General features: G+C 41.4%; 1 protein-coding gene across 5 annotated transcripts in view; it reads right to left on the bottom strand.

Annotated features, from left to right (window-relative positions):
- Nucleotides 1-23,584, bottom strand: part of SORCS1 (sortilin related VPS10 domain containing receptor 1) — a 598,052-nt gene extending 574,468 nt beyond the window's left edge. For 3 of the 5 annotated variants that reach the window (XM_039465320.2, XM_039465322.2, XM_039465323.2), the window contains exon 1: nucleotides 22,475-23,213. In XM_039465320.2, the coding sequence (XP_039321254.2) occupies nucleotides 22,475-23,032 (558 nt within the window). In that variant the 5' untranslated portion in view covers nucleotides 23,033-23,213. Of the gene's footprint in view, nucleotides 1-22,474 lie in introns of all 5 variants that reach the window. The other 2 variants (XM_074382853.1, XM_003922219.4) reach the window with 1 other exon arrangement.
- Nucleotides 23,585-24,665: the final 1,081 nt, after the last annotated feature.

Raw genomic sequence — 24,665 nt, forward strand, 5'->3', positions numbered from 1 at the left:
AATCCCTTGGGTTTTCAGTTGAGGCCCTAATTGGGTCTATTTTAAAGACTGCCTGTAACAAAGAGGAGCTCTGCCTTTGATCATGACTCCCTAGATGCCTGGCTTTGTGCTGCACTCAGGAGCTTCCCCCAGCACAGTCCCAGCCATATATCCTGCACCCAGGGAACTATGCTGAGGCAGCAGAGTGATTTTCTGTCTGTGGCACCTTCACTCCATTTCACTGAATATTGCACAATCAAAAACACCAGCATTCACCTTTTTATAAAATAGTCTCATTCCTTCTCCTAGACTTGCAATACTATGGGAAAGCAGTTTCTGGCAACTTAAAACACATCTGAATCTCCTTCATTCTAAGGAGTAGGAAGATAAAGTGGAGGAGGAAAAGAGATTGGGGCACCTTGAATTATCCTCCTCAACCAATTTAATCACTTTAATCTCTCATAGGTTTCCTATTCAATTCTGGAAAAATGGATCCCCGCCTCGCCCTCTTATTTGCTACTTCCCAGGGGCCATTCTCCATTTTCTTGGGGTTTCCAAGTGCAGCTTTTGGCAGAAGTTTGGGAGGAGGAAACGATATTAAAATGAGTGCCCAGGAGATGAAGATTCTAACAGAGTTCCCACTAGTGATTGATTTTTGCGAACATCAGCTTGTGGTGGGAGCTTGGATTTTGTGGCACAGCAAACTCGTGCTGCAAGAAACAGCTGAAACCATAAGTGCTCTTCTGGCCTAAGTGTTCAACTACGCTCAAAAATGTTTTAAATCATCTTCATCAACTGCCATTTCTCAAATACTACTGGGGGAAAGGCACTGTGCTAGGCAGAGTGATGAAAAAAGTCGATGTCCTCTATGCCTTAAAGCTACTTAATATTCACTTTGAATATTTATTAAACATCACATGTTTGCTCAGAAGATGTACCCACAGCCTACATTTGTATATTTTATTTGTGCACTGGTCTATACTAAAATTTCTTAGTATGGCTCAAATGCATGCTTTCTTTTTATTTTTTTAATTATTTATTTCTTTGAGATGGAGTTTCACTCTTATTGCCCAGGCTGCAATCCAATGGCACAATCTCTGCTCAACACAGCTTCTGCTTCCCCAGTTCAAGCAATCCTCCTGTCTCAGCCTCCCTAGTAGCTGGGATTACAGGCATGTGCCACCACGCCCAGCTAATTTTGTATTTTTAGTAGAGATGGGGTTTCTCCATATTGATCAGGCTGGTCTCAAACTCCTGACCTCAGGTGATCCACCCACCTTGGCCTCCCAAACGGCGTGGATTACAGGCATGAGCCACTGTGCCCGGCCCAAATGCATACTTTCTATTCCTAGAAAGCCCTCTCAATCATTAGTGCTTGAGTGTCCTGTCCAGTTTCACCTGTGGTTCCTCTCCTAGCTCTTCTTCAATGCCATCATCACTAGATCACAAGTAGCATCACATTGACAGGGTTATGGAACAGACAAGGCTTTCGTTATTGAACCACTCTGGCATTGTCATTTTGGAATGAAAAAAAAAAAAAAGCCCAAAGAACTAAAATCACTATCATTAGATACACAGGAAATTTGTGGTGTAACTGGGGCCACGACCAAGGTATCCTGACTCCTAGCACAGGCCTCCCTGTATCTCGTTTCTAAAATTGCTAAGGACATAACGTTATACCTCCAAAAGCAAAAGACAACGTAGTATATAACAGATAAAAGATACCACTCTTGATCATACATGTTTTGTGACAGACTTCGTGCCCTGGTCCTGCCCTCTACAGTGTTATCTTAAGAAAGTATGTGTAAAAATCACAAGCACCATCAGCATCCATGGTCAGGCGCTCACACAATGCCTTGAAAATGAGTTCAATGGATGAATGGCTCCAAAAGTAGCTTTGTAACTGGTCTCCCTTTTTTCCAGTGTTTCACCCAGCAAGTGTATTTTTGCTACATAACCTTTTTTTTTTTTTTCCAAACTAAGATGCTGATTATGTCACTCCTTAATACCCTCACAATAAAGTCCAAACTTTTTGCTTTGTTTTGTTGTTTTTGTTTTTGAGTCAGGGTCTGGCTCTGTCAGGCTGGAGCGTAGTGGCACAGTCTTGGCTCACTGCAAATTCCACCTCCAGGGCTCAACTTCCCACTTCAGCCTCCCAAGTAGCTGTAAAGATGGAGTTTCACCATAGTACCCAGACTGCTGCTCTCAAGCGATCCACCCACCTCAGCCTCCCAAAGTGCTGGAATTACAGGTGTGAGCCATGAAGCCCCACCCCAAACACTTTCAGTCTAGTTTGCAAGGCCCTTCATGATATGATGCCAATTTTTCTCACCAGCCTCATCTCCCACACCATCTTCCACTCTGCATTCTCCCTTCTTTCCATGGGCTGTTCCCTTTTATGCTCTGAGGTGCTGCACATGCTGATTCTTCTCCTTAGAGCTTGCTTTTCTCATGTCTTCATTTGGAAAATCCTATTAATCTTTTATATTTACCAGAGACATCATATGTGATATCTTCTTCAAAATCTTTGCCAATACCCTCCCCTTATTCCACTCGCATTTGGCTAGATTCTCCTCATCTGTAAATACCTGTGTATTGCACATACCAAATTATATTTCAACTATTTATTTCTCCCATTAGACTTTGAACCACTTGAAAGGAGGACGATTTCTGTGTTCTTAGCCCTGACAAAAGTTAAGCAAATGATAGGGTTAATAATACTAAAACGAAGAGGCAGAGTTAGTAAACAAAACTCAAAACTGTTGGGTGCATGTATCCATATGTTTAACCATTACCCTCTCCTTCCTCCTGTAACTCTTTGCTGACCACAGATGATGGGCCTGAGTATCAAAATGGTCAGCCACAGAGCTGGGCACACAACTGCCCCATCTCAACATATATAAGGCATATCCTTGTGAAACATCACCTGGATTTAAAGAAAAGGCATGCTCCTGCATCTACATGGCCTCTGCTAAACAAACAAGAGCCCACGGCCTTGACATATTGGGCACTTATTAGTGAGCAGCGGAGTCCCAACTGAAGAGCCAGGTTCAGCACTGTCTCGTAGGGAACAGCTCCACCTGCTGAACTCCTTGACATTTCTCTCTCTTCAGCACAGCTTTGCTAGAACCTATCTACCTAAGAGCGATCACAATTTTGAGAAATGACAGCATCACGATGGGGACAGGGAACATTTTGTATTCAGTCACTTGCCTGCATTTTTTACAGGATTATAAGGATATATGTGTGACAAATATCCACACCACACTGTTTAAAAGGGGAAAAAAAAGAATAGTTATGTCAATATACTAAGGCTTTCTGCAGTGTCTCCTGTAAAGAATTAAGCCAGCAGGATGCATGGTGCTACTTAATCCATTTCCCTCTTCAACAAGGTGGCAATAATCTCTATATGCCAGTGGATGCAGGGGGAAGTGTAAATGCATTTATATTTCTCTGCTCATATCCGTCAGCAAACAATGTGATAAACACCAGTGTGGGTGGTAGTGAGAGATGAGGTGGGGCAAGCGATGAATAAAGCAGAGTGTTTGGTTGGAAAGTCTTGGGCAAACATATTAGGGCATTTCCTGATGGTACAAGTTAGTTAAACTACCAGGAATTCAGGAAAAAGTGAATGTGACTGAATTAAATCACCAAAAGAAGAAAATGAGGATCCTAGAGAAAGGCCAGAGACCAGCAACTTCTGGGAAGGAAACATTTCGTCAGTCATCCCAGACTGGGAGATTACAAAAATGGCTTTGTCTAAAAGATGCAAAAAACATTTATTCTCCTGGTTTTCTTTCTTGACGGTGGTTCAAATACTGCATTGTAAGAAACCCTGTTATAGTCTAAATCAATGTGCAAGAAAAGTTTCCCACACGTACCAATTGTTTTAACAAAGAACTGAAATGGAAGTATAAACTTATAATTTTGAAAAGAATTGAGCATAAATAAAATTTAAGCAGGTCTAAAAATAATAAAGTCCATTAAAAATACAAACAACTTCGCTACAAGTTTTAATAATAAATCGAGGTCAGGCAATCCAAATTTGTTCTGATTGAATTCAGGCAACTTAAATGTTAAGGTGAAATTTAAGAAGTTAGCAAATGCACACATGCAATCTAACTAAAACAGTTTCTGATTTGTGAGAAAAAAAGAACAACTTTTAAATAGAGAGAAGCATTTTCCAGGTGAGAAAGGAACCCAAATTCTTTGCAAAATGACTATCATTTTAGTTCTATTTTAAAGTCAGTGCCTTATTTAACTATTACTGAAATTTAAACAATTTCACTATTTTTTCATGTACACATAAATTGTTTGTTTAATCATTTAATCAGTGGGGCAAGCATTCTGGTTTTCACAGGAAAATAGCTCTGTAGTTTTATGGCATCCTTATATAACAGAATTTGCCTCCAAATTTGAAGACAAAGCAGAGATGCTGAATGCAATTATCCGGTTTCAGGTATAAGTATAGCTTATAATATAGACATAGAAGCAGAAGCAGAGACATGTGTGTCTATATAAATGTCCTTCACATATACCCACACACACAAATACTAATTCACCAATGTCCATGCTAAGGAGAACCCTAAGTATTTGTCTCTATAGATATAGATTTCTGTAAATGCATTTTTATATGGTATTTAAACCATGACAACCAGCACTCCACCTGTTGCCTAAAAATGTCCATCTCATTTAAAAAAAAAAAGAATAAGTTTCCTCTAAATGTTTTCAATTAACTCCAAAAGAATGAGTTAGCTTTGAAAAGCCTACTTCCCAGAAAGAATCCTGGATCATAATGTCTCAAAGCCTACAGAGCATGAGTGGTTTTGACCATGAATGAATCCCCACCACCTGTTGTATGCCCAACATGTACTCAGTATAATTAACAATCACTAAATACAGTAAAAATCTGAGGCTATGTGAAGATGATATATCATAGGGTTCTAAATGCAGTAGAATGCTGTGGTTAAAAGGTGAGCTTTCCAGACCCCAATTCCATGGAGTCTAAACCGTCTGGAGTTTTTAGATCCCAACTTTCCAACTCCCAATTCTACCATCTGCTTTCTATGTGACCTTGGGTGAGTTACTTAACCTCTCATTCTAGGTTAGGTAGCCTAACCTAGACTTTTTAGAGAATAATGACTGGGACTACTTCCTATTATACTGGGAATAGTACAATTCCTTGTACTCATGTGTAGGGATTAATAACAGAACCTACTTCCTATTGTTCCAGATATGTGTTTCCCTTCAAATAGTGCCTGGCATATAGTAAAAACCCAGTATGTGTTATTTGTTATTATATTAACTATCATGCAAGTCCTAAGTATATAACAGTCCTTACCTACCTTTAATTGAAATTCTGCCACACCCAAACTCACTTGATAAACCCAGCAACTCTCAATTTACCCCTTCAGGTAAATGTGCCTGAAAGAAAATGTAGGTTTAACCTACAATCCTTTCTCTTATTGTCACAGTGCTCTCAATTCAGTCCATTATCACAAATGCAATTTTATATTTCTCATAATGCAATATGTCCTCGTCGTTTTTCAAATGTTCTTGCTCGGCTGAGACTTTGTATCACAGGGGCTGGTTCCTGCATCAGCTCCTTAAATGAACAGCATGAAGCTATTTTCTCTCAGGCCTTTGGCAGTGCTATCCCCGACCAGGCAGCCACCAGCCCATCCTATCCACCGGAACAGCATGCTTTATCAAAGTATACCCCTACCCTTCCTGCCACAAGGGAGCTGTGACCTTCAGTGTATCTGATTTGATCTGAATCTATGCTTTCTCTTTCTCTCTCTCTCTCTCTCTCTCTCTCTCTCTCTCTCTCTCTTTCTCTCTCTCTCTCTCCATCTCTCTCACTCATTGTCTCCTTCTCTCTCCCCTCTCTCTCTCCCTGTGTCTCCTTTTTGGCCACTTTTGTAGAATAACTTGGATGAGACAACTTAGATAGTTTATATTTCAGGAATCAAGACAGTGAAAAATATCCAGGCAGCCTTTCTTTATGGTATATCAATGCTGATCATTTATCTTCTATACTAAAAGAGGTAAATAAAAAGATTCTATATTGCTTTCGTGTCCTGAAAAAAATATAGGCTTATGGCAAACCACCTATGTGCCAAATACTGGCATATAAAAATAAATGAAATGAAGCCTTGCCCTTGAGAAACTCACTATTAATCGGAACACACATTATATGATGCTTAGTGCTTGGAGGGAGATATAGAGAGTATGACCTGGCACATAAGATCAGATCTTCTCTTCATAACATTCAGGCTTCCCTTCTTCTTGAAAGTGTTGAAGAATTCCTCAGAAAGTAGGTGATATCCAAATGAGGACTTAATGGAAAGGATTTAAGTGGCTACCCACATGGGAGACTGAGTTTTTAAACAGAGGCAGCAAAGTTTTAAACAGCTTGAGCAAAGGGGCAGGGACAAAAAATAGATGATCCATTTGTGACTGGAAATCTGCAATGCTCAGCAATATGTATGCTTTTGAGCCAGGAAAACCAAAGGTCCACAAAACACTCTGAAGTTGGCATGCAGGTGACAATCACAGGACCTTTACTGTGCCTCACTGCTGACCATTCTCTCTAATCTCCTAAATCAGGCCTTGGCATAATTTCCTGGAAAGGGTCAGAGAGTAAATATTTTACGTTCGTGAGCTACACAGTCTCTGTCACAACTATTCAGCTTCGTTGTTGTAGCAGGTAAGCAGCCATAGACATTTGTCAGTGAATGAGTGTGGCCATGTTCCAATAAAATTTTATATCAAATAGTTTTCACATATCACAAAATATCATTCTTCTTTAGATGTTCCAATCATTTAAAAATGTAGTAACCATCTTTAGCTTGTGGGAATAAAAAAACAGGTGGTAGGACAGATATAGCCCATAGGCTATAATTTGGCAACCTCTGTGTTAAACTGTCTCAAATCCTACCTGCAACAAAAGATAAATTAAGTCTTTCCCTCTAACAGGGAATGCAAACATTTCTTTAAAGGTATTTTCAATACCCGCATCTAAGTTGAGCAAGAGGTACTAGGCTACTTTAAAGTTGATGAGCTTTTAAGGCAAATACAATTTTCCCTTCTCCCTGACCTAAGATTTTAATCTAAATTAAATGAATATCAAGGAAACTTTCATAGAGGGTATTAAACTAAGGCTTAGGTGACTGCAAGGGTACTAATTCCTACTCTTTAGGGATAGACATTTATTTCTCTCAGGACATATTTGGGATCTGCTGAAAAGCTCTTTCTCAACTAATTTTTGTCTTAAAATGATGAAATTCCTAAATTGATTCTCTACTACCTAGCACAAAATGCTAAGCAAAAATTTCTGAAGTGACAACAACACCCTAAAGCCAGATCAAGACCTTGTAACATAATCTCAAACAACAGTCTGCTGAGACTTACAAGCAAGGAAGGAATGGAACTGAAAGACCATAAAGGTATCTCTTCAACTACTCACTGGCTGGTAAGCCAGTCCTGAGAGTACATATGCCCTCTGTCTCTGACTATACATACATTTCCTCCCCAGCTTCATCCTTTCTGTTCTTTTTTTCTTTTATTTAGAAGATAGACAAGAAGAACAGAAAGGGCCAACCAATGAGAACCTAACCTTTTTCTGGGACTTTTCCATGTATTTAGTGTACATACATTGTACATACACTGTACACTAAATACATGGGGTGAAATATTCTACTGCATTTTCTTACTACTGTAAAAAAAAACATGCTTTAATCATAAGTGGTAACAATCCAGTTCACCCCAATATACTTGTCTCTAATACTGATTTGAGAAGCATGTCCAAGAAAATACCAAAAACAACCACTTTTAAGTCTTTAAAACCAGAAACATACAGAATAACCAATAAAAAATCTCATCGCCATTGTGCTAATTGGATTTAACTGTGAAGAGAGAAGATGGTGATGCTTTAAAATGGATTTGTGTATGTGCATGTGCATGTGCATTCTTGCTTGTAAGTGTTGGCAGGGTGAAGATTTAGGGGAGCAATTTATCTCTGAGAAAATCAGATTACTTTGTCCAGATTGAGGACAAGAACTTAACAGGACACTCTAAGATGTGGAATCTAATCTGATATTTTAAAACACTGTTAGCCTTGGTTCCAAATATCTTAGACGTTAAGACGATGAAGAAAGTGTTTTCCCAGTCACAGCTTGGTGATTGTGCTAACAACCTAAGACCAACCCAGGACCCAAGATATAGAGCATTAAAAACAGGCACAAATGGCCTTTTCTCCTGCCCTGCCCTATTCTGTCTGCAAAATTCTTACTCTTGTACGAAGACCCAGCTTAAATGTCACTTCCCTTTAAAACCTTGCCTCTCACTCTCAGGCAAAATTAGCTGTCCCCCACTCAGCTTTGCTCCCATAGCACTTTGCACAAAACTCTATTACAGCTATTATGCATTTATCACAGTAAATTGCAATTTATCTGTTTATGGGTCTATTTCCACCAGAATATACACCCTCAAGGGTAAAGATCAGATCTTATTTATCTTTGTATTCCCAGGACTCAGCACAGTGCTGACACAACAGCCACTTAAAACACGTTTTAGTATTTTTATTATTAAAGAAATGCATGCCCATGTTAAAAATTCAGAACTGATATAAAAGGAAAGGTTAAAAGTTTTCTTTCCACCATCTAGAACATCAGCCATACTTCTAAAATGAAATCATTCTTAAGAGATTCTTAACAATGCATAAATACTACATGAACCTTTTCCACTCCACATGCCTCTGACCAACATATGGCTTCAAAGCCATCGCACATGCAAGAGTGGTTGTCTCTGCTAACTGTCTGACATGGTTGGGTACAAAATCACTCAAAGCAAAAGGCAAAAGAGGCAGTGTGCTTTTGGAAGGGCACAGTCTTCTTAGGACCCAGTTCTTCTATACCTTTGACTTGATGATAAGTTCTTCTCACTTACTCATATGGTTTGGTTATGTCCTCACCCAAATCTCATCTTAAATTACAGTTCCCATAATCCCAACGTGACATGGGAGGGACCTGGTGGGAGATAACTGAACCATGGGAGCAGTTACCTCCATGCTGTTCTTGCTTGTGATAGTGAGTAAGGTCTCATGAAAGCTGATGGTTTTACAAAGGGGCTTTTCCCCCTCTTCACTCTGCACTTCTCTCTCCTGCTGCCTTGTGAAGAAGAACATGTCTTCATCCCCTTTTGCCATAACTGTAAGTTTCCTGAGGCCTCCCAAGCCATGCTGAACTGTGAGTCAACTAAAACCTCTTTCCTTTATAAATTACCCAGTCCTGGGTATATCTTTAGTAGCAGAATGAGAATGAACTAATACAGTAAATTCATACTGAATAGTGGAGCATTGCTGTTAAGATACCCAAAAAATGTGGAAACAACTTTAAAACTGGGTAACAGGTAGAGATTGGAACAGTTTGGAGGGCTCAGAAGAAGACAGAAAGATGTTAGTCTGGAACTTCCTAGAGAATTGGAGCGTGCAGAAGAAGACAGGAAAATCTGGGAAAGTTTGGAACTTCCTAGAGAATTGGAGGGCTCAGAAGACAGGAAGGTGTGGAAAATTTTGAAACTGCCTAGAAACTTGTTGAATGGCTTTAACTAAAATGCTGACAGTAACATGGACAATGAAGTCCAGGCCAAGGTGATCTCGGATAGAGATGAGAAAGTTGTTGCAAACTGTAGTAAAGGTCACTCTTTGTATTAGTCTTTTCTCATGCTGATAAAGACATATCCAAGACAGGGAAGTAAAATAGGTATAATTGGAATTATTACAGTTACACATGGCTGGGGAGGTCTCAGAATCATGGTGGAAAGTGAAAGGCACTTCTTACATGGTGGCAGCAAGAGAAAATGAGGAAGAAGCCAAAGCAAAAACCCCTGATAAACACATCAGATCTTGTGATACTTATTAACTACAGTGAGAATAGCACAGGAAACACTAACCCCCATGATTCAATTACCTTCCCCTGGGTTCCCCCCAAAACAAGTGGGAATTCTGGGAGATACAATTCAAGTGGATATTTGGATGGAGACTGGTGGCATTTTGCTCCTGCCCTAGAGATCTGTGAAATTTTGAACTTGAGAGAGACAATTTAGGGTATCTGGTGGAAGAAATTCTAAGAGGCAAAGCATTCAAGAGGAAGCAGAGAAATTGAGGGGAGGGAGAGAAATTCAAGCTTGCTGAAGAAATTGGCATAAGTAACGAGCATCCAAATGTTAATCACAAAGACAATGGGGAAAATGTCTCCAGGGCATGTTAGAGACCTTCACAGCAGGCATTTCCATCACAGACCCGAAGACCTAGGAGGGAAAAATACTTTAGTGGACCTGCTCTGTGCAGCCTTGGGACATGGTGCCCTGAATCTCACCTGCTTCAGCTCCAGCTGTGGCTAAAAGGGGCCAAAATAAAGCTCAGGCCACTGCTTCAGAGGGTGCAAGCCCTAGGCCTTGGCAGCTTCCACATGGTGTTAGTCTTGTGGGTGTGCAGAATACAAAAACTGAGGTTTGGGAACCTTTGCCTAGATTTAAGAGGATGTATTGAAATCACTGGATATCCAGGCAGAAGTTTGCTACAGGGGTGAAGCCCTCATGGAGAACCTCTGCTAGGGCAGTGCAGAAGGGAAGTGTGTGGTTGGAGTCCCCACACAGAGTCCCTATGGGACATTGCCTAGTGGAGCTGTGAAAAGAGGCCCATATCCTCCATTTCCCAGAATGGTAGATGTACTGACAGCTTGCACCATGCATTTGGAAAAGCCACAGACACTCAATGATGGACTATGAAAACAACCTGGAAGGGGTCCCACACATAGGATCTAGTGGGAGGTAACTGAATCATGGAGGTGGTTACCTATTATGTTGTTCTCATAATAGTGAGTGAGCTCTCGCAAGATCTGATGGTTTTATAAGGTGCTTTCCCTCTCCTTCACTCTGTACCTCTCCTTATGCTGCCATGTGAAGAAGGATCTCTTTGCTTCCCCTTCCACAATGATTATAAGTTTCTGGAGGCCATCAGGCCATGCTAAACTGTGAGTCAATTAAACCTCTTTCCTTTAAAAATCGCCCAGTCCTGGGTATGTCTTTATTAGCAGTGTGAGAATGGACTAATACACTCACTGACACTTTTGCCTTTTATTTTCATCCCTTATTCTCTTTTGTGATTCTCCCGCTTTGTTTATATGCCTCCATCACAGCTGTCTTTGTCTCCCCATATAGCTTTCTTTGTCTGTGGTCTCTCTGTCTCTCATCTTTCCTTTTTCCTCCTCTTCTCAATCTGCCTCTGTTCTCTGACTTTCCTTCTGTCTCTCTCTACCTTTGTCATGCACTTATGTTATTTCTCTTCTCTTTTCCTGCCCTCTCCCTCCTTCATCTTCTTCCTCTCCCTTTTCTTCTCTCTCTTATTCATTATCTGTCTTCCATATATCTGTTGTTGCTGTCTCCCTATCTCCTCTCGTTTTTTTTTTTCCCTTCTCTCCTTGTTCTGGAGTTCTTCCACTTAGCACCCACAATCAGTAAACATGATTACTGTGGCCTTATGATGCTAATATTTCATTTTTAAGAGTGGAGACTTAAATGTTGTGTATCGGTGCTTATGTTGCTGTGAATGTATGCAGATATACAAGAGTGCACATCTTTATTATGTATCTATTTATATGTACTTATATTATGTGGAGATGGAGACCAAAATCAGGACAGAGATTGGGATTTAAACTAAAATATGTGTTGTTTTATTGACTGAATGGAGGTCACAGGAATTTCTGAGATATATATAGGTGGGTTGGTGAAATTACCATAGATCATTCTCTCTGGAATCCAAAAGGCAATGATAAACAAAAGGCCTGGTAGCACATGCTGCTGCATACCCAGGAGACAGACACAGAGTGATCTTTGTTTTGCAAAAGGCCTAGACACCAGACTGTCTCCCAACAACAGTGATTAGAAGGGAAACAGGCAACTTGAATGTGAGCTCTCTGCACATTTGTTGCCTGGAATTCCATTTTAATGAGGCCAAGTTCACAAACTCGTTTGCTCTCTCTTTCATTTATTTTCATTTTAAAATAACTTTTAAAAATAACTCAAGCAATACACATTTACTTAGAAATGACAGAAAGAATGAACAAACACAAGAAACCTTGCATAAGTTCCTAACATTCATCATAATCACTGGCAAACATTTTGAGTCTTACGTTTCCTACTTTTTTTTCACAAAAGTTTAATTTTACAGTATATAATAATTGAAAAAAATCTGTCTCAAACCCTTACTATTCCCAGGTATGTTTCTCTTCTTTTGAAATGGAGTCTCACTCTGTCACGTAGGCTGGAGTGCAGTGGCACCATCTTGGCTCACTGCAACCTCCACCTCCTAGGTTCAAGCGATTCTCCTGCCTCAGCCTCCTGAGTAGCTGGATTTCCAGTACCTGACACCACACCTGGCTAATTTATTTTAGTAGAGGCAGGGTTTTACCCTGTTGGCCAACCTGGTCTCAAACTCCTGACCTCAAGTGATCCTCCCACCCCAGCCTCCCAAAGTGCCGGGATTACAGGTGTGAGCCATGGCGCCCAGCCTCCAGATGTATTTCTAAAGACTTGGGATATATGAGAGAACAACATAGACAAAAAATCCCTGGCTTAATGGGTTTAAGTTTGTGCCATTTCATAATCTTATTCTGGTATTTTGTGGAGAGTTTCCCAATTAAAAATATATAATAATTTATATAATCATAAAAGATTGATTATATAATCAATGATTATACAATTATATAGAATAATGAAGTCATTAAACGATTGATTATATAAATTTTTATAAATGTTAACATTTATAAAAATTTATATAATCAATCGTTTAATGACTTCATTATTCTACAACACACAGGTACAACGTTTGATCATAAAACATAGGAACAAAAAACAACTTTCCCAAGGAAATAGCAATAGAATAGCAAATATTTAATAAGCAAGTACGAAGTGGAAACAGCTAGAGATGCTGAGAGGGATGCTAAAAAGATTAGGACAGTGACCCAATCTTCAATATAAGGAAACAGAAGTGGAGTGAGAGAACGTAAATGCAGAAACAGAAGCAACATCATAAGTGTCATATTACAAACATCTTTTAGCAGGCCATACTGGAGCACTATTAATATCAATGAAACAATAATAACAGCTAACCATTACTGATGATTTAGTATATGCCAGATGTTCCGTTAAGAAGTTCATTACCTCGGCCGGGCATGGTGGCTCACACCTATAATCCCAGCACTTTGGGGGGCCAAGGTGGGTGGATCACCTAAGATCAGGAGCTTAAGACCAGCCTGACCAACATGGTGAAACCCCATCTCTTCTAAAAACACAAAAACTAGCTGGACATGGTGGCAGGTGCCTATAATCCCAGCTACTCAGGAGGCTGAGGCAGGAGAATTGCTTAAATCCAAGAGACGGAAGTGGTAGTGAGCCAAGGTCGTGCTATTGCACTCCAGCCTGGGAAACAGAGCAAGACTCCGTCTCAAAAGGAAAAAAAAAAAAAAAAAAAAAAAGTTCTATTATCTCTGTTAACCATCAAGTGACCATATAAGAAATGTACCATGATTATTCTCATTTTACAGATGAGGGAACTAAGGACAGAGTTACACAGAGTTACAGAGTGAGCTGCACAAGTTCACATATCCAGTGGATAGTAGAGTCGGCAATTAACCCAATCAATTATGTTGAATTTTAAATCATGAGTATTTTTTGCCACTTAAGACATATTTTGCCCATGGTTATGTGGACAGCCATGAAAGATAATTATTTAGTATACACTGAATGACAGAAATTTCACCTGGATGACTCTGTACTGTCCCATGTGATTTATAAGGCCTCCTATTCTACCAGGTCTTCGCTGTAGGGAGTCATGGTTTCTATTGAGAAGCTGATACATGCTGTGGGCTGCATCTCTCCATGGGAAAAATTTAAGCATATTAACACAAAATTATGCAGATAATGGAAGAAATCCATGGACTCTTAATACAAATCTCAAGGAAAAAAATTTTCAAACCTGAGTGTTCCCAAGCCTCTCCTAGGGAGTTTCTAAAACATACAGATTCCCCGTCCCTTCTCCCCATCAGGACATTCAGAACCCATGAGGACAACACTTTGTGAAATGCTACCCCAGGCACCTATGAGTGAGCCCATGCCTGCCCAGTTAAGAATTCTTCTATTATTTCAGCAAAATGCAAGTCAGGGCAAGCAGGTCTGCAGATTATGAATTTCTAAACCAGGGTGCTGAATGGGCCTAAAATAGCCTTTTTCCCTTTAACAACTATAATCAAGAATGTACAGTGGGAATTGCTGAGAGAAGGGGACGATCTTTCACTTTTATTCTGCCCCACCCCACCCCGCCCACCCACCACTTGGCCCCAAACCAGCAAAGGTCCTGGAGCAGAAGGATTGATGGCTCATAATTTTATGTCTCAACAGCCCTTGTTACACTGGTTAGGGAAAGATGACTAGAGGCATCAATCCATTGGTTCCAGGGCACATGATTAGTTGGTTGTCTGATAACATGATTCTCACTAGCACTTTCTTTAAAACCTGTACATGTTGTGCACACTGCCACTCTAGGGTCATTAGTCAGCAGGGAGAAACCAAACAGCCCATCCCACACATCCTCCCAGGATAACAGGATGCCACACATTAATAACCCCCAGAAGCCACTTGTGGGAATGGACAGTGGTTAGCACTTCAACCCAAGCTGCATCTTGGAGTGGTTTATTGTCAAGTAAAGTGTCAGTGATCTGACAATGGGGTGAAGTGAAAACGAGACCCCCAAGATGTGTCATGCATACCAAAAGTTTCCCTACCACCCCATCTGCACTGAATTGTGGAGTTCTTTCTAAAGAAACTCAAAAATAAACTCATTCAAAAATAAACTTACACAAAAATAAACCCAAAGCATGATTTGGCAGAAAGAGCTTTGGTGCCAGAAAGGGCAAAAATCAAATCCCAGCTCTGCCACTTGCTAGCTGGGTAAGTTTGGGCAAGTTGTTTAAGCTTAACTTGTACAACTTTTGAATGAGGATAACAATGTGTAGTTCATAAAGGTATTGTGAGAATCAAGTGAAATCATATGGTGATGTTCTGGATTATATTTCCAGGGAGGCTGTTCACTTTATTGGTGGTTATTCATATTATTATTGTTATAGGAGACTTCTGTTACAATCAATGCGTCTTATCTATATAGAGTTGTCCCTGATATTCAGCAAACTTTTCTTTGCTCTCTTCTACCATCTCACCCCAAAAAGTTAGAATTAGAAAAAGCGATAGGCAGCAACTCGATTATAATACTTGAGCAAGTAAAACCCCTTAGCACCAACAGGCACTCCTTTAGTTTGGCTCCAAAATGTTGATTGATACTCTAGGTTTCCTACATGGAAATAGGTGTGAGGCCACCTTTAATATTACTTTTAACTAGATTTTATCTACATAAGAAAATTAAAGAGAGGAAGAAATGGCTATACCTCCTTTCTACTACAAGCTGCTATTGCAATAAACCCAGTCGTAAGTAATCTCATCTCTGAAGTCCACTGGCAGTGGAATACATATGGCAGACAGGTTATTACTGGGATCCTCACTTCCAAAAGGTCCCATCATCATTCTTTAAGGTAATTTCAGAGGTTTAAGCAAGAGTATAACTTTTCATAAGGGTACTTTTTTTGAAGCCCAAGACAACTTGAAAAGCTGATCCTAGAACTCCAGAGCTCTACAGCCAATATTCAGTCTTCTTCCCACAATGGAAAACCTTATGGACACAGGTGCATGGGTTTCGGACAAACCATGAGTCTAGGGTGCAGCTATGTTCTGACTCTTGCCTGTTGCAAGCCAGCAGAGGGCCAAACCAAGAATCAGTCCTACAGTGTGACCAAATGTTACTTGACCTTGTTCTTCCACTAACTGACCTACTTAATAGCAACCTCTTGGTTTCTTTATCTGAGAGTGGAGATGACATTTGTCTTTCCTAACTTCTAGAATTGTGGTGAGAAAAAATACATTAAGTAATGGAAGCAACGTGTCAATCTTTGGAAACTGGAGCATTCTGCAAAGAGAAAAAAAGGGCTATCACTGATATAAAGAGTATAAAAACATTCAGGTGTGCTATAGAAATAGACACAATATCTTTTATGTGTGTGTAAAATCTCACATAGGATTTTGGACAGAGCATTCGCGTCTTTTTTTTCCTATCTACATTCTACAACAAGCTCTGTTCTTTCATTATAAACACTGCACAGTAAGATTCCACCTTTGTTTCTTCCCAACTGTTTGCCTACTCCATCCAAACAACTGGAGCAGAGTTTGAGCTCCTTGAGAGGAACCACTACACTTTTATGGGGCCTGGCCTCACCTCGTAATGAACATATCTCTTCTCTCTCTTCCCTTTGGCCACTGCAGAGCTTGGCCAGTTTCCCCTCCAGGAGATACGGGTGCCTTCTTTACACTTTTTAGCCACAAAATAAGGAAGGGTAATGGAGACATACACAAAAACAGGACAAATATTTTACATACATTTAGTGACTGAACATGAACTGGCAGTGTCAAATTAATGTATCCTTGAGGCAGCCTGAGCAGTGATCTCTCTCATCAAGAACTTAAACAAAAGAAAGTCCTTTTGTGAAAACTCTGTATGGAAAATGTCAAGGTAAAAATGCAACAATGATGACTCCAGCTAAGATTTAATGTGCAAATAAGGGCAGTCATATCTCTCAGTGACCATAAAGGTTTTTATTTTCCTACTGGGCTTGGAATATACCCAAATTTATATAAGATTGATGTGTATATTTTTTGCTTAACTCATATTTTTCAGTCATTCCTAAGATTAAAACTTTCGTTAAGCATAGTTTTAAATAAAGTAATTTAAATTCCTGGATATAAAGAGGAATGTTTACATCTCTTCTCTTGACTTTTAGTCATGACATCCATTCAGCTAAAAATATCTTTGTAATAATTTCCAGCTGTTACTTACAATCTTCTTTACATTTTAAGGTTCGTCTGAAGTGCCTACTCTACAATCCAGCTTGAAGGCCACCCCAGCTCTCTCCCCTGACCTCCCACAGCATGTTCTGTCTTAGACAATGTGCACCTCCTGCTGTCTCTTAAGAAGTTTCTTGGGTATAAGACCAAGAGCTCACTGAGGGTGGGAATTATTTCTTTTCATCTTGTGTAGCACTTCACAAATAACCCTATGCCAGTGAATGACAAACATTAGGAGCTCAATAAATATTTGTGGAATTAAAAATAAATATGATAATTTGTGTAAGGTTCTTAGCATAATGCTGGCACATAGCAATTACTCCTAAATGGGAGCAATTTTTATTCTCATATATAAATGAGATTAGTATATCTGCTTTTTTTTTTTTTTTTTTTTGCCCTAGCCGATGAATTTCTAAGGTCTCTCTTTAAAAGAATGTGGATATGATTCTCAGAGTCAATATTCATGTCAATGTTCTCTAGAAAATCTCATTAAATATCTAAGAAATTTTTACTTTCCAATTTCACATTAGGCATTTTTTGGGGGGTCCAAAGATAGCAAGTTCCTTAACACGAAGATGTAATATAATAAACCTAATAAACTATGTTTTGCTGCTGGGCATGTGCCCAGATTGAAATGAAGTCCTTCTGGGATCTCAAATTACTTGATTTCCCCTAAATAGATATTTATATGAACTGAGGAAAAAAGAAGAATCTTGTGAAATAAAGGTTTCTTCCCTAACAGGTCAAGGTTACAGGTCATTGTGTCATTTCTGCATCCCCAACACTCCCTAGTGCACTTTACTTAAATGCAGTAGGTACACAGTATCTATATAAACAAGAGATTAAATTAGTTTTGACCTGTAAAGGAGTTTAGTCTGTTAGTGCCATTTTACAGAGAATGAAATCGAGGCCACAACATTTCAACATGCTACAACTATATATCCGATTTTTGTATACAGCTAGGATTATAACCTACAATTCTTAATTCCAGTGGAGAACTCTTTCTTCATGTAAGAAAAGTAAGTAGCATTTATCGAGCATTTACTATGAACAAAGTGCTTTGTGTACATGATGTCACATCTTTAGGAATAAACCTCCAAACGATATACTATCCCCATATTTTAGATGAGGAGACTGAGGTTCAAAGAATTTAAGTGACTTACACAAGGCAATGTGCTGGTTAGCAGGACAGCTAAGATTCAAACTCAAATCTGTTTGCTTTCAAATCCACTGCCTTCCTAATCACACCACATTAGCATTCATATAGCAGCATTAAGTACTTGATCAGAGAAGAAACTATGTGGGCTTCCTAGAGAAAGCTAAAATCTTTTATCATTTTGCTTTGTAAAATGTCAGCTCCCCCCCAAAAAATAAACCATATCAAAATGTATAGCCAAGTCAAGCATTCATAGCCAACCTGTCTATAATATCAGATTTGTCATTAAATTAGAAAAGAAATGTATTCCTAAAGAACAACTGAGCTGAAAGCTGAATGATCGCAGGTTACCTCCTGCTCACTGAATCACCAGGTGCAGATTCCATGTCTCACTGAAGATGAAGAGGTGGGTGGATGAGAGAACAACCAAATCACTACTTAAGGTAAAGGGTGCAATGTGACAGGCACATGTTAATGTCCTCGCTTTTCTACAAGCAGACGGAGCTTCCAGCTAAGAGTATGTCCTCCTCCACCATCATCAGAAATTAACTCAAGATAGGATCATCTAAAATTCAGCTTCCAAAAGGTCTGAGTTTTTCTGTTCTACTTTAAAGCCCATTGGACAAGCCCTTCTGTACAGTTTGGGAGTAGGACCACTCTGGGTGACAGTCTCTGCTCTGTCACTGACCTCCTGTGTCTATTTGGCAAGTCGTTTAGCCTTTTGGAACCTCAGTTTCCTCCTGTACATAATGACAATAATAGCACCTACTCTTGACATTTCTGTGAAAAATAAAATGAGATGATGAATGTAAGGCATCTACCCCAAAAGTTGGCCCAGTTTGGGACTCAATTTATTCACTACCGTTGGATGGTAAATGTCAAATCCCAGAACAACTAGAAGCAAAGAGGTACACAGAAATCAAGCAGTCCATCACGTGCTATGATAAATGTAATACTAAAGATCTCATCATGGCAAAACAGAAGTCAAGTAAAACCCTCTGTTAACAAATCTGGTAATACAGTTGCCAGTGAGAAAGGGGCAGAGTGGTGAACTGAAACATTAAACATAACTTTGGCATACAAATATAAAAAAGAGTTACTAACACTTGTCACCTACTTACTACTTACAAAGGAATTTATAAAGATTAATGCTGTAGCACTTTAAAATCCCTTGGAAATAAAGAATAAACACATACACCATTATGCATACATATAAAGGCAAATATATATTTTAACACTCTAAGGATTACTATATAAATTTAGATCAGGGCACAGCATGCCTGGGATGAGTAGGGTGGGAACAATATGTTCTTGCTTACGACACCAAGCTCATGACAAATGATTCATACCCAGCACCTTTTATGCCAGAAGATCCCCCCAGGTGTTCCACCAACTCTAGCAACAGTTTCCATCAATCGAGACTTCAGTACAGAGGAATCACATCACACCCACAGACGAGGCAAAACAGACATGTCTTTATACAACTGCTTAAGTCCAACAGCTGAGGGGGCAGGAAAGAGAAGGGAAGGAGGTGAGTGAACCATCCAGAATTCCTCACCAGATTGACAGGCAGCCTATAATTACCATGCATTTGCACCTTGAATGCAGGTGTTGTCATAATCAGAGATTCTTCTCAGCAAAGGCTTTTTGCTAAACATGAGAGGGGCTCACAGGATGTGCATTGCCTGTGGCCCTGAAGGGGTTTTGGAGCAGATTTATAGGGGAGGACATCTAAACGTGAAAAGAGACGAGTCCCCCCAAACCGCCCCCCTCTACCCCAACCTGGCCTGCAGGTTTAGATGAGCGGATTTTCCACTCTGGGGTAAAGTGAACTGTTGTGAGAGTTCCAAACACGTGTGTGAGGCTTTCAAGTCACACTGTCCTCTTATGTATAGCTGGGCTCCTAATTCTCTGCAGTTAATCTGACAGGCATTGCCCCCACTTTACAGATGAGAAAATCCACATTCAGAGGACACTAAACTTGCTTGGATCAAACCACAAATAAGCAGAACTGGAATCAGGTCTCCACTCTGCTTTGCATTCTACAAAACTGCCATAAAAAGTTTCTTTCTGTTTTCTTTTCCTTTAAAAATATTTTAAACTGTCTCTGAGTCTGGTCCAGATACGTAGGACTGGCTTTGTTTTAGATGACATGGATAAAGACTATTTCTCTTTCTCCACTATCTGTATGTATATACTTAAAAAAGAAAAAGTAAAAACACCTTTGTGTGTGATGACCAGGGCACAGACTGAGTCAGGAGAGGTCTTTATGGACTAAGAGATTTCAGAGGGCAGATATCTCACCTCATTAGTTAACAAGATTTGAGTGATCAAAACTTTTAACAGTCATTTCCTTATTTCCTACATTATCTTAGACCTGCAGGCATGTTCGATGCCCTGACCCTAATAAGCCCTACTAGAATTTTAAGTACCATTTATTATTATTATTTTTAATACTGGCAGTGCTTGGCACCATTTCCTAAATGGAAGTTAAAAAATTTGCCAAAGATGTATTCTACTTTACTTTCTTTCCAAGATCTTTCAAGAGATGAGCTAAAAAAAGAGGTTTAATGGGTGAGTGATATTTTACAGCTTGAATTACATTAAAAGCCAGAAATATTTTGAGTCCAAAGTCTTTTACTTCTTAATACAACAAGAGCTAACATGTTTGATGTGTTTAAAATCTCCCCTGAAAGCCAGAAGCTTTGAGTTAATCACTTAAAGCAGTGTGAAAGTTATTCAATCAGTTTAAGAAGATTCAAGTTCAAATTAGAGGATTAATTTTAGTGGCTACGATATCAGAGATATAACAGTTAAGGTAAGGAATGAGGGCAAGGGTCTCCAGAACTTGAATGGAAAGAATTTCAGCTTCATTCATTTGATCAAACCACTCCTGAGAACTATACTAAACCATAGCCTCTGTCATGAAACATGAATTGTAGGGAAAACCCTGCTACTACTCTCGGAACAGAGACATCAATACAAAATATCATCTATCATGATTTGCCTTAATACAATTTATATCTATGGACCCAAGGAATTCATAATGACAGACTGGTATTTTAAAATGTTCACAACTCACATTAAAAAGCTGACAATGAGCACAACTCACTAAAGTGGCACTTCTCTGGGAAGGTTTCTGGCAATTACATCACAACCGAAAATGTTTCTAAAGGTACCAGGCTGCACAGATTGTGCATATTACAAACACTATAATCTCAATTACCAGGTTGAAGCTGTATAAGTTGGAATTTTCCCCCCATTTTACCCATGCTTGGTTTTTGTTCTTTGCTGCTGCCTGGAGAAGTTTCCACACTTTAAAATCATTTTTAGTTATTGCAATCAAAGCTAGTTCTTTACTATTTCAACTCATTGAAGTTTCTAGGTTCAATTTCAACAGGAGTAGCTCCGTCGGATTGCAGACATGCAAGCTTTTCTGAAAATCTAAAACCTTTCCTGATATGACCAGAGCTCATGGACTTGCATCCTAAGTCCCTGGAATCCAGCCTCCTGGAATTCAGCAATCCCTTTCCTGCCTTCATAAAGGGAATGTTAAGTCTTTATTTGTGCTCTTCATTAGAGGAGGTCAGGCAATGGGGGAGAACAGGGAGTTGTTGTCACTGGGATATATCTGATCTTCCTGAGACTGACCACGCCGGAGAACAACCGCTCATTCACGGGCTGGAAAGCCCCAGTTCTCAAAACACACTCACTAGTGCTGTGAGAAGATGCTGGAGAGTTCCTGCCCTGAAACTTGCATCCACTTGGTGCCCTAAAGCAGAGGAGCCACTAAAGAACACCTTATTCTCTCCACTGCAGTTCTCCTCCCTTGTGGGGAAGAAGGGGTTAGGAGCTCTGCATGAAATTAAAAATAAAATAAAATAAAACGCCTATATATATATATGGGTCTTCTTAATCTTCCTTGAGCCAATACATAAGTCTGGCAAGTAAAGGGAAAGTCATCTGAGGAAATGTCAGCCTGCCTGGAAATTTAACCCTTTCATTTCTGTATTAGGAGTACTTTAAACCCCTCTGTTTGCCTGGTCTTCGGTTCCACACACCAATGCGACCAAGGCAACAGGAAACAGGAATTTGACTCCACGGTTTGGAGCTGTGGCATTTGGAGAGGACCCTGATGATGTTGGTGGGTAAGAGAGGTGGAGGCTGGTCTCCTAGTAGGTGATGTTAACTCTTGAGGGAAGTAGGCAGGGACCAGTTTGCAGCATCTCCAAGTCCAGAAACCCTATTTCCTCCAGTTCTCCATCAGATCACACAGCGGACTTTAACCCTTTCCATCTTTCCACCCCTTTGCCCTCAGTCGCATCTACTCACGCTGCTGTTGTGGCCAGACCAGTGGACCATGGCTTGGTTGTGTGCTGAGTCTCCGGTCAGCGCAAACGTGGTGCTGGTCAGTCTCAGCTCCTCCATCCGGAATCGGGTGGCTTTGTCTGGGTCCCGCTCCCGAGTTCCAGGCTCCTGCTGCCCTCCATCTCTCAGCACTCCCCGGGGGCTCCGACTCGCGCCCCCTCCCCGTTCTGCCTTCTCCTGATCCGCTCCGCTCCGTCTCCTCCGGCCGGAGCGTGCGGCAGCCGCCACGGATGCCCCAGTGCCCCGAGCCCGCTCCAGGGACAGCGCTCGGTCCCCGGGGGCCACTGAGAACAGGGGGCGCACTACGAGGGGCAGGGGCGTGGCAGGAGCCCTGCCTGGCGGCCCCTGGTGAAAAAAGCCCGTAGGGGTCGAAGCCGAGCGTGGGGCCGAGCTGGGGTGCGGCGGGGGGCAGCAGGAGCCGCCGCCGCAAACGCCCGGGGCGCAGAGGACCAAGAGCCCCGCGCCGGCGAGGAGTGCGCTCAGCCGGGTTGGGGAGCCGCCGCCGGAGCCAACTTTTCCCATCGCGGGAGCGGAGAGCAGCGGAGAGAGGGGTCCCAGACCGAAGCTGGCGGCGCGGGGCTCTGCGCTGGCGGCTGTGGGGGGCCGGCGCTCAGGACCCCAACTCCATCCAAGTTGGGCCGCGGTGGAGGCGGGCGGAGGCGGCGCCGGGCAGGTGGCCGCCGCTCGCCCGGGCTGGGCTTGTGCGGAGCGCGGGTCCGGACGGAGCGAGCAGCCGCCGCGCGGGGGTGGAGCTGAGCTGAAGTCACTGGCGGAGCGGGCGCTGGCGGGCGGCGCGGGAGGGAGGGCGGGCGCTGCCGGGGCTCCGGGCGCCGGGTCCCGCGGCAGAGCCTCGCTGCGCACCGGGGCTCCGGGCGCTGGAGGCGCCACCGGCGACCTCCCCTGGGCCTCGCGGGCGCTGCCGCCGCCTCTCCCTTCCGCCCTCTCTGCGCCCCCGCGGCCGCCGGTCCCGGCGCTGAGTCCGCGCACCCTGCTCGCGGGGGCGGTGAAACCCGGGCTCCCGGAGCGGTCGCTCTGTCCGGAGCTTCCAATTCCTGCTTTACTGTTTCTATCAGTCTATGTTGCTGTTTCCTTTTTTCTCTTTCTGGTCCTTTCCAGTTGAGGAGATAGGGATGGGTGGGCTTCTGCTCCTTCCTTCTCTTACGCTTCCTGAGTTGGCATCTTGACCTTACCCGGAGCAGAGCTGTGTGTCCCAGCCTGGGGGAGATCCCGGAAAGGCAGCAGCAGAGAGTGATGTAATTAAATGGTCTCTCGTGTGTGTGTGTGTGTGTGTGTGTGTGTGTGTGTGTGCGTGCGCGCGCGCGCCTGTGTGTGTGTGCGTGTGTGGGGGATTTTTTCCCCCCATCAATTAAAAGGCTTAGATTTCTCTCCTAACCTTCTAAAGCATTCACTGAATTTGAACCTAATTTTCCTGCATGCAGTCATAGGTAAGAAAACACTTTCCTAAAACTAAGGTTCCACTACGCGTTCTGTAAGCGGACATATCTTGGTTTCCCTAAGAGACTACAAACTCATTGAGGACAGGAAGATCAAATTTCGATCAACTTGGAGGAAGTGACCTGTTTTTTGTTTACCATTTTATCCTCAGTACTTGGCAAAGTACCCTACGTGGGAAGAAATCTGCCATTCATTAATTCAATAAATATTTATTGTGAGTCTAATACATATTTGCATAACAAATAAATACAGGAAAAGAGGCACAGTACTTAGAGTTATTCTGTGTTATTCGTGGCATGGCCCAGTGCTGCTGTATCCTGCTTTGAGATCCCTATCAGCAAGTCTGTGATGGTGCTCTGCCGCTGGTTTGCTTTGGGACCTCAGACAAATCGCAGTCTCTCAGCTTCCTAAGCGTTAAAATTAAATGGTCACATTAGATGACCTTTAAAATCCCTTCCGCTCCTAAGATTCTATAATTGTATGATTATAATATCTGCCTGGCCTAGCACCCCTGCTACCGTTCGTAAGATCAGATGAAGATTTATAGCAGGTGAATGGGCTTTGAAAATTGCGAAGAACTTCTCAAAATCCAATTCTTTTTTCCAAGTAGACAATTTGCTTCTAAGCGTTGAAATGGTTTCAGATTTCTTTGCAGTCTTCATATACGTAATATTCTCTTATGTATATAGTTTTTACATTG

The sequence above is a fragment of the Saimiri boliviensis genome, chromosome 12 (assembly GCF_048565385.1).
Source record: "Saimiri boliviensis isolate mSaiBol1 chromosome 12, mSaiBol1.pri, whole genome shotgun sequence".
NCBI lineage: Eukaryota > Metazoa > Chordata > Mammalia > Primates > Cebidae > Saimiri > Saimiri boliviensis.